This window comes from Adiantum capillus-veneris, chromosome 6 (assembly GCF_014529385.1).
Source record: "Adiantum capillus-veneris isolate H3 chromosome 6, ASM1452938v2, whole genome shotgun sequence".
Lineage (NCBI taxonomy): Eukaryota > Viridiplantae > Streptophyta > Polypodiopsida > Polypodiales > Pteridaceae > Adiantum > Adiantum capillus-veneris.
Window position 1 is genome coordinate 125,597,274 of NC_140936.1, and position 10,555 is coordinate 125,607,828.

The window sequence follows — 10,555 nt, forward strand, 5'->3', positions numbered from 1 at the left end:
CAGCAAAGTAATTTTTGCCTCATTACGGCTTGCATAAAGACCAGCCAGAATATGCCAAGCCTGTTTAGCAGATTCCGCTGAATGAATGTGAGGAGTAATGGTGCGCTTCACGGACAACGCAATCAACGCATGAGCGTGCGCATCCTTTACATCCCAATGAGCTTGTTCTGCCGTATGCAAACAACTCTAATAGCAGCAAGACCTACAACATCCTCAATATCACCTACATCCTCAGAACCAGGACGTACATCAATGCCATGCACAATATTCTAGAAGCCCTTTGACACAAGAACATGTTGCATCATATAAGCCCACATAGGGTAATTTTCCCCATCCAACCTGTCCTCAACAGCAAACATCTTGAACACATCTCTGTTGTTGTCAGCCATGGTAAATGCTACACTTGATGTAAAAACTGCTCGAAAAGAGGAGAAACGGAGCGGGAACAACACTGCTATAAAGCACAAACCGTAGAAGACTGTCAGACACATGTTATGCAGAAAACAGCACTGACAAAAATTCTGCACAAAATGACGAAATTGCTTGTGCAGACCTGCCTGTAGTGGAAACAGAGGCCGAAATGAGTCCGAATCAGAAATCTGAGCAGACTAAGCTCTACGAGTACACCCGAAATATTTGTCGACTTGGAAATGCTCACCAAACCTCACTGAAATCGGAGAAGTGAGCAGGCGTGTGCTGGAGTAGCAAGCGACTAAGCCCGGAGGACGCAACCTGCTCTGATACCAATTGTTGGAATTAGGGTTGCAGAGAAACGCACACAGCTTGGAGAAGACGAAGGAAGCTCAAGGCACACAACAGCGAGTGTGTTACTTAGTGTGCAATGGAAAGATAGATAGCCCTAGAGTGATGGGCGTCTATACAATGCACGGGGGAGGGAAAAAATGCTCCGGTGGTCCTAGTGTGTTCACACACATCACTACCACATGTATATGGTAACACTAACCCAGGGTGTACCTTGGCCCTAAATCATGATAAACACCTTGGAAATGCCAAGCAAACGGTTTTTGTAGAGAATGCCGAAACATATCTTATACGGACACTTTCACACATAGCCTTGGTAGGGGTAGAGAGTGCACGTCAACAAGTTTGTTGGTTTCTTGACTGCAAAGTATATGACCTCTCATCATCTTCCTCTCAAAGGCAAGGGAGTCTCCAAGTCTACTGAAAATGGTAGAGTAGGTAGCGTTGATGGTGCATGTGAGGAGGCAATAGCACCCATGCATGCGGATCTGCTCTATAATTTCAACAAGAGCACATGCGACATAATCATAACTACATTTATAGAGGAGAGGTGTTGGCATCAAATCATATAAACACATTTTTTTTGAGGAGAAGGGTTCACCTCCAAATTTGTGAGCGATGTGAGGTCCCAACTCACGGGGTCACAATGTCACATCCATCATCCACCCTCTATGATTTACAGAGTCCAGACCAGGGCTCGAGAAACATTTTTTTGTGGAGCCGGCTTTGGAACCTTTTCACACTCATATGAGCAGGCTAACTCCAAATTTGAGAGGGATAATCACACTAAAAATCTCGTATTATAACTTAAAATTTCATCATTTGAACCGGCTTTAGAACCTTCTCACCTAGATTTGACCCGGCCATTTTTCATTTTGAGCGGGCTTTGGATAAAGCGAACCTATCTTTTCCCGAGCCCTTGGACTCGAGACTATTTGGCAACTAGGCAGTGTTGGCGATGCAAGATGCAAAAAAAGAGTAGCACCGCAACGGGCGGATCGGCTCTATGTTTTCTACAAGAGCACATGGGACATAATCATGAGTTCATAACTACATGATACATTTATATAAAAGAGGTGTTGACATCAAATCATACATAAGTACATTGATTGAGGGGAGGGGTTGACCTCTAAAACTATGAACTCATGATACATTTATACAAAAGAGGTGTTGACATCAAAACCACTGTCACATCCATCATCCACTGTCAAATTGTCAATGAAATTGGCGGCTCGCGAGGAGGGGTTCGGCAACTTAGCTGGCGTGTGTTAGTTATAAAGCGAGCGGCTGGCGAGCTCAGAAAGGACAGAGGCAGAGAGAGAGAGAGAGAGAGAGAGAGAGAGAGAGAGAGAATGGCGCTTATACACTTTGGGCGCAGCACAGCGGGTGTCCGGTGTGTGATAAATATATTTATGCTATGGCTTCTCTGTGTTCTGCTGGCAGAAATGCCCATGAGCTCGAGTGCAGACGCGCTCACAGAGACCACAATACCACCATGGCTGGACGTCTACGGGGGCACGCCCGACATCACGCTTCAGCTGCTCTTTTCCGGGCAGCCGCCCATCAGCCAGCACCTCAACAATGGCCTGGTCCTCACCATCACCCAGACTAGTGCCCAGCCTGCCGTCTTTCTGTCCGGGTCGTCGCTCGATACTGGCTCCTCCTACACGCTGCTCTCTCTTGACCCCGATGCCTACAGTCCTTCCACCCCGATCCTCAAAAACGTTATCCATTGGATCATTTCCAACATTCCCGGTTCCATCTCGCCCACTCAAGGTTTTACCCTACAATTTTACTTCTAGTTCACACGGGGTGTCCCCCCTTCCCCCCACACAACCACAACTATATCTCAATTTCTTGCATAAGGCAGTGGTCACATGATGCATAGTTATTAGTACTTTCTAAAATAGTTGTGCCTCATGCATGGTCCCACGTGTGTTGCAGTTATATGCAAATATGCATGGTTTTTCATAACTATGCCAATTTTGGCATAGTTGCATCTTACTGGCAACTATGTTTCTGTGATCATATCCTAAATGTACACAAATGTTACAAACATTTCATTTGTTTATGAATATATGTGTCAATGTATTTTCTTGCTATCATGTATTGCTTTTACGTCAGAGTGTCTCTTTCTAGCAACAACTACTATCTTATTCATCAATGTATCATATCTGTCTCTTGCATTGGTTTAGATTATGGATTCTTAAGAAAGGAATAGAATGGAGCCCCTAACCCATAATTAACCTAATGTGGCTTATACACATTTGTTTCATGATGGAATAAGAAGTGCTTTTCGATCATGAGTAAGACTAACAGACGAAAAAACTCACACGATATACACATTCTCTTGGAATTTTTCTACTATGATTTTTTTAAAAAACTTTTTAGTTGTGCATGATAAGATAGTGGGTATAGTGACTCTTGGATATGAAGATAGATATAAATGCATTCCTTTGTCATCACATAATATGGCCATCTACTAATTTGACCTACAGATGTAGCCAAAGTTGGTGAGATCGTTCTCAGATATTTGGAGCCAAGAGCTCCAACATTTTTTCCTTCACCATATGGGATCCATCGCTACTATAACCTCCTTTTTAAACAGGTATATCTTAAATTTCTTTACTATTGGAAAACACAATTAGAGATATTTTATAAAAATGATGCTTGGGCTTTCCATTGTGCGATTATTCAATGTCCTACAATATTCTTCTCGCTTTTAGTTTTCACCCCAAGGCATTATTTCATTATATATCCTTTCATGGTGCATGATTAGCGCTTACAAAACATGAATTCTAAGTGAAACCCTAAATGATTATTGTTTTTCATTTCAACAGGCTCACAAACACGAGAATATCCGAAACATTACAAATCCATTACCTTCATATTTTGACACTCGTAGTTTTATTCATTCCTACGGCCTTGAATATCCGGTGGCAGGAACGGTCTATAAAGTAGATATTGACTCCTAAAGTTTCATTGTTGTATTCGTTCGAATTTAAGAAAATAAAAATTACCAAATTTTTTTATATGTAGAGGTCATAACATCTTCTTGATATGTAGAGGTCATAACATCTTCTTGAGTCATTGTTGTGTATTGGACTTGTGCTTGAAGGTGCATACCACTTCAATCTTCAATGTTTTCCGAATAAGTGAGCATATATGTGTCTTTATTACCACAATATCATTGTAATTGTGTTCCAAACATTTCAATATGGTTAGCCTCCAAGTGGGATGTATGAAATTCTTCTTTCACTCTAACTAAAGATATCTATCTAGAAAACTAGGGTACTAGTTACCCAGTGGTGGATAATTGTTCAAACTTATAAATGTCAAGAGTCATTTCAATGAAAGATAGAGTAATATTGAGACTAGAAAACATAACTAGAACTCAAAGATAGTTGGAATTGAAAGTCATTGGTATATTTGACATAAAGTTGAAGTTGACACTTGAATTAGGACTCGTAGAGTACAAAACAGAATGCTTAGCAACTACATGATGTAAGATTAGCAATGATCCAAGAGATAGGTAGAGGCATGACAACCTCAAAAGTGTTATCAATGCCCTTTATATGGGTGTTGACCAGGTCTACCTTTATCAACATTGTTTGTGTCCACTAATTCGTCGCTTCTGTCCATCTACCATCCATTTGTTCCTACCTTGCAATATAGAACAAACTAATCTTTCCTTCCCCATTTCTTTCCTCTTTTCCTTGAGTTTAGGTGTTGCCAAAAGGATCTTTACTCATTGAACAATTTGTCAAACCTTGAAAACATTTCCAATTTGAACTATGCAGCCTTCATAAATTAGATTCCATTCTCTTACACACTGTAATTAAGCTAAGATAAACTATAATCATCTACATGCTCCTAAAAAATAGACTTCAAACCAGCATTGGTGATGCTAGCTCTATGCTAAATTGATCCTTTAGATCCATAATAAGACACACTAAACAAATAAACTAATAACATAGGCCTTTACTGAGATACAATGAAATTTTTCTCCCTCCAATTCAATTGGAACCTTAAATGAGATCATACCTCTAGAGTGAAAGATTGGCCCCCATTCAAGTTTTTTGGATTAAGCACTTCAATTGCCTCCACCTTTAAGTGTCTTTTCTTCTTGCATCTCACCACCTTTTTGTGAGGAGAGGTTTTGATGATTACTTGGGCTTTATTGGGGTGTTTGTCTTGACCTCTCTCTTATTTTTCCTTATCTTTTTGGAAAATCTTATCTTCACATCAATGCCTTATTTGGGAATTATAGTTTTGTGAGCTTTTGTTTCATGTTTTTTCGATCATCCTGTTTTTCTTGAGCTTTTTAATGTAGCTTCTTAGCCAATATTCCCACAGGGTTAAGCTTGCCACCTTAAGCTCTTGGGCCACGAGGAGATGAGACCATAAAGTTGATTTGAAGTGAATAAAGAGACACTCAAATGGTAGGCGAGTGGAAACTGATTGCAACAAACATGCATATAAGCCAAACAATCATACATGCATACATGATAGTGCAAAGTAATTGGAAAATAAGTGCATACATGCAAATGATCAAGCCAAACATGCATATAAGTAAGAATCCACCATAGATATAAAGCTAAACATACATAGCTTTGTGGCAAAGACTAGAGCAAGAACCCATCATGTATATAAGGTAAAAAATAATATTATTAATTTTAAAGGCATATTTTAAAGCAACCTATACCATAAACTACCATGCCACATAATGCATCAAACATAAAACTACAATTGAAAGCATGTTCTAGATATTTTTCTAGGTACCTAAGAACTTTCTTTGCATGGCACGGGCTCATACACAATGGTGGACAAACACCCTTCATGGAGCACATTATCAAGGCTCTAGACACAAGCAATGTATCCTGATGTTTGCACTAGCCTCTTTCAAGCCACCACACCTTGCAAACACATCTAGAACATAGTCATGGACTATGGCAATTGATAAATGTGGCCAACAACCACACCATAACACCAAAAAAGCCACCAAATGTGTACTGACATGTAAGGATTTTCAAAGACCATCAACTTTGAAATGCAATGACAATAGAAAATACAAGTTGTAGATCACCTGAAACATAGCAGAGACCTCTTTGCACACCACCTCTATTAAGGACACTGTCAACTTCTGTCAAAAAGAATAAGCCATCTGGTGTGTAGCTAGAAAACAAAATTGGATCAATAGCTTCCCTATTATACATGGGCTTAGCATGGCACACACCCTGTCCTCATAGGCAAATGCAAGGGAAAATGGTGAGGTTGAGCGAGTCCTGAATGAACCAGTTGCACATTCATCATACCCCTCTCTAGTCACTAGATACAAGTACAACTTAGACTTGTAAAATAGTGTTCAAGTATGATGTAGCACAAGGTCCACTTTGGGTGCATCCATGATAAACTCGCCTATGTGCTCTACTATGCACATAGTACCATAAAAACCCCTCATATACCAAGTACTCTTGTACTAGGCCCGTGCAACCAATAAATAGACTATTAGATAACATGTTCCACTTTGGAACAATCATACCATCTAAAAGGTAAATTTCAATAAAAAACATGACATTTAGAGTATTCTAGAATCAAACAAATAGATTATTCCAACTTACCTGTGGAATTGGACCTAATACATTCATAAGCAAGCTTGTAAATATCAGCCATGAAACCTCTTGACATGGCACATCAACTCTATTGTAAAGATCAACCCTTTGTGCAGCAAAGAATTTGTTGAATCTATTCAAAACACAACACAAAGTCATAATTTTCATGGTGTTTAATAAAGACATATGGCAAGGTGACAAATGCCTAATACATACACTATCAAATGTGCTAGCAAAATATAACTTATTAAAATAAACCACATTCCGCTTGGTTAAACTTTTCCTGGTCAATGTACGTTTCAATTGTCAATCTATTATCAAATTTGGATATGTCTATGATGAATACAAATTGATCTGCTTGAGGGTGCTTTTGAGGATGAATTCTTTTAGCTAATGCTTTGGCCGATAAATCTTAAACAAATCCCATCATTTTTATTGTTCTTTAATGTTCACTTTTATGCATCTCAAGTGAATTCTTTATGTGTTTCCATCATTTATTCTATCTTTTTGGTATTTAATTTACTTATTTGACATTATTTTGTGTAATGGAGTTTACTAGGGTGGGGTACTTAAGGTCAAATTGCTATATATACATTCTTATATCCCCATTGTATAATGATCTAATTCATTGCAAAATTGGTTGGTTCATAGACACTCTCTCATTCTCTCTCTCATGCATTTTGTCTCCCTAACTCTATACTTTTGCATCGTTGACTTTGACATGACATTAGAGATTTGGTCATTGATCTCAGGAGACTGCATTACAAAGTAGGCAAGAGGGCTAGTGAAGGAGCCAAAATTTTGAGATGGCTTAGAGTGGGAGTAGTTTTTGTATGCACCTTGACACACTAGCATCGGTTAAACCCTACTCTCTCATTGGTTAAACCCTACTTTAGACAAGAGTGTTTTAAAATTATTCACAAAGCCTCTATGAGCCAATCTTTTAAAACTAAATGTTTTCTAGATGATCAACTATCAACTCTCAAAAGTTAGCACTCATTTAGCTACCTCAGCTCACCTCAAAGTCCTCAAGTGAGATGCAAATCCATTGGTCTCAAGATTGAAACTCGATTCAAGAGGAAAATGTAAAACCATGAAAAAGGAAAAAGGTAACTACATGGTTGATGAGAACCGTTAGGTATCGTGATTCTACCAAGGACACAACGAAGTCTTTTGATGTGGCATGGACTACACTTGCAATAACTCCATCCTTCTAGTCCCGTGGTGGATGTCACAACATGCTTCAGCCACCAAAGAGAGGCACGTGAGTGACAAAGAGTGAAATTGGAGCACCCAAAACTTGATTTGGACTTGTGTTTTGGAGTTCACTTCATCGATGCTTGAGCCTTTGTGGTAGAGTTTGAAGCACACTGCATCTAGTAAGGAACCATCATAATGTATACAAAACACACAATCCATTTTTGTTGGTAGGATTATCAAAAAGGTGTGTTCCAAAGCTCTTTACTTGTAGAATCTTGGATGTGATGTGCTTATCCCAGTAGCATGTTCTTCATGTGTGAGAGCCTCAAATGGAAAATTTCCCCATGCTATAGCTTATGATTGGAAAGAAAATGTGAAGTGCACATGCATGGATGAGTGTGTGTGTGTGTGTGTGTGTGTGTGTGTGTGTGTGTGTGTGTGCATTTCTATGAGGACGGAAGTGCAGGGTGGTTGGAGCACATTGAGGATAATACCCTCATGCTCCTTATTCTATTAACCATCAAAGAATAAGGTTAGGGTTATTTATGGGCTAGTGATGGGTCTAACTAATTGGCATGAACCCCAAAAATATTCCACTTGAAGCCCAAGCGGCCTATGTATGTAAAACTTGTAGAACCATGAAGCATTCCACTGAATTCACCCTACACCTATCATCTCAATGCAATTTTCAAGAGTCTCTAAGGCTATGCTCTTGGTGAGAGCATCTATAGGGTTGTCATCTATATGAACCTTGACTATCTCAATGTGCTTGCTAGCCAGTATGTCCCATATCATGTGATACATAACTTCTATGTGTTTGAACTTGGAGTGAAACATGGGGTTCTTTGCTAAAGCAATAACACTCTGACTAGCAAAATGCAACACTAGAGTTTGATCAATGCCAAGGTCTCCCACTAGACAAGCTAACCATACAGCTTCTTTGCTTGCACCAAAAACTGCAACATACTCTGCCTCCATGGTGGAAGAAAAAGTGTAATGCTGGATCCATGATCTCCATGACTACTTGAGAAAATAAGAATACATAGCCAGATGTGGATCTTATCCACACAACCCGCATAGTCTGCATTCATGTAGCCCACTATGGATGCATCATTGTTCCCAAAGTGCAAGCACTAGATTTCTATACAATTAAGTATCTCAAAATGTGTTTTACTACTTCCCAATGTGTTTTGCCATAATAATCTCCTAACCACTCCCACTGCAAATGCATTGCTTGGTCTAGTGGCATCATGGTGTGCATAAAACTACCTCCTATTTAAGATCATGGTTTGCTATTCATGTTTGCATCTTTCGTCACCTCTCCATAAGTTTTGTACTTGTCAACTAGGTATAACTCCTCTCTAGTGACTTGTTCAAATGTGGTGCATGCCTTTAAGTGCAAAAGCTTCTTGAGAGTTTCATTCTTCAAGCCCTTTATGAAGAGAACTAACAGTTGATCATCATGCGGTAACTGTCGTAGAGGACATCTCTCACTGTATTGTTTGAAGCAAAGCAAAAGCTTCCTTCATCTTTTTGCTCTCCTTTTGTTTAAAAGCATAGATTTGAGAACTATGTTGTGCTTGATTCCTCTTTTAGAGAATTCTTGAGAAAACTCTTGCAAGAGTTTATCAATATTTAGGAAATCTTTGTTTTTCAGTGGTTGGAACCAAGTCAATGCCATTCCTTCCAAAGTCAAACAAAATCCTTCATACTGTGTATGGAAAGCTACGACTTGTTTTTCTCTCAAAAATTGCTTGAAGAGTGAAACATGTGTGTATTCATCTCTCGATCTGTTGTACTTTTTGGGCACACACCTTGCTACTTGAGATGTCCGCATCCTTTGTATTTTTGCTACCATTATCATCATTCTACGCTCCCAACTACAACATCTCTCGCCTCATACCCATTAATAGGTGCTCCAAAGGGAGTTCCGTCAGTTACTCTCTCTTTTAGATTTGCCTCTCTACCTTTCGTTCTTGTGTTTAGAACTTGTACTAAAAATTGTGTCTCAAGTCTCATGACCCCGATGGGTGGTCATTGGAATCTTTGAACTCAAGGATCCCATTGGTCTAGGTTCAAAAAAATATGGTCAAGTAAACGAGTCATCCACTCTTGTTCTTGTCAAACTTGCTTGTTTGAGGACAGATCGAACAGGCGCCCAACTAGTCGGACACGTAGCCGGACACCACATTTGTAGTTTATTATTTTGCCGAGCTAGTGTAGTGATACTCTATGTAAATCCTAATTCCAGAGTAGCAGTCAATTCCCTGAGTTGTGATATGATCCTTAGATGGTGAGTGACCTAGTGCGCATTTAGAGCATCTTTTTGTCTCTTCATTTCATTTACACCTTAGCAGTGAAGCAGCTAGATGGGTGTAGTGCTTGATAGAGTCTAGAAGTCGAGGACTTGCTAGATCTATTCTTGAGAAGTAAAGAGGGTTGTGAGTGAGATAGCCAAAAGCATTTCATTCTCCGATTTTCTCTATGCTTTCAGAGTGTTGTTCCATTTTTCGTTTCGACTTTATTTTATACCATTGTGTTTGTTTTTATTTCATGTTTCTTTCAGTACTTAGGAGTAGGATAAGTAGAAACTACCACCATCAAATTTGGGCTAAAAGATTGAGGGAAAAAAGGGTGAAACCCATATTTTGACCGAAATTACCATAACTCTGAAATTCTAAAAATTTGAAAGTAGAGACCTCAAAAGTGATTCAAATTCAAAAATTTGTGGATCAAAGGCATCTGCAGACTCTCTAGAAGCAATCTAAAAAGTTTGGCCAGATTCAGTGGAGGAACATGATCGCGATCCATGTACCCCAGAGACCATTTTTGGTGAAAAGTGACCAGTTACAGTGAGCATCAGTGGGAAACTGCTCTGATCAAGTTTGCTTGAAAGAAAAACTCAAAAATCAAATTAGAATTGACTGCTAGGTCAAAAACAACAAAAACAGGGATTCAGACACAAAATTGGGCAAATCTTG

The 10,555-nt window shown here is 39.2% G+C and overlaps 1 protein-coding gene across 1 annotated transcript; it reads left to right on the plus strand.

The window, feature by feature from the left end:
• Positions 1–1,906: 1,906 nt before the first annotated feature.
• LOC147456228 (protein CENTRORADIALIS-like) lies at positions 1,907–3,737 on the plus strand. The gene is made up of 3 exons (XM_086515423.1): positions 1,907–2,538; positions 3,261–3,370; positions 3,603–3,737. The coding sequence occupies exons 1-3, from the start codon at positions 1,908–1,910 to the stop codon at positions 3,735–3,737; spliced, it is 876 nt and encodes a 291-aa protein (XP_086371549.1). The 5' UTR covers position 1,907.
• Positions 3,738–10,555: the final 6,818 nt, after the last annotated feature.

Bases quoted from the DNA above. Each gene is read 5' to 3' on its own strand.
- LOC147456228 (XM_086515423.1), top strand. From the start codon at position 1,908: ATGATACATTTATACAAAAGAGGTGTTGACATCAAAACCACTGTCACA. The intron at 2,539-3,260 runs GTTTTACCCTAC...TTTGACCTACAG, and splicing joins TTCCATCTCGCCCACTCAAG to ATGTAGCCAAAGTTGGTGAG. The intron at 3,371-3,602 runs GTATATCTTAAA...TCATTTCAACAG, and splicing joins ATAACCTCCTTTTTAAACAG to GCTCACAAACACGAGAATAT.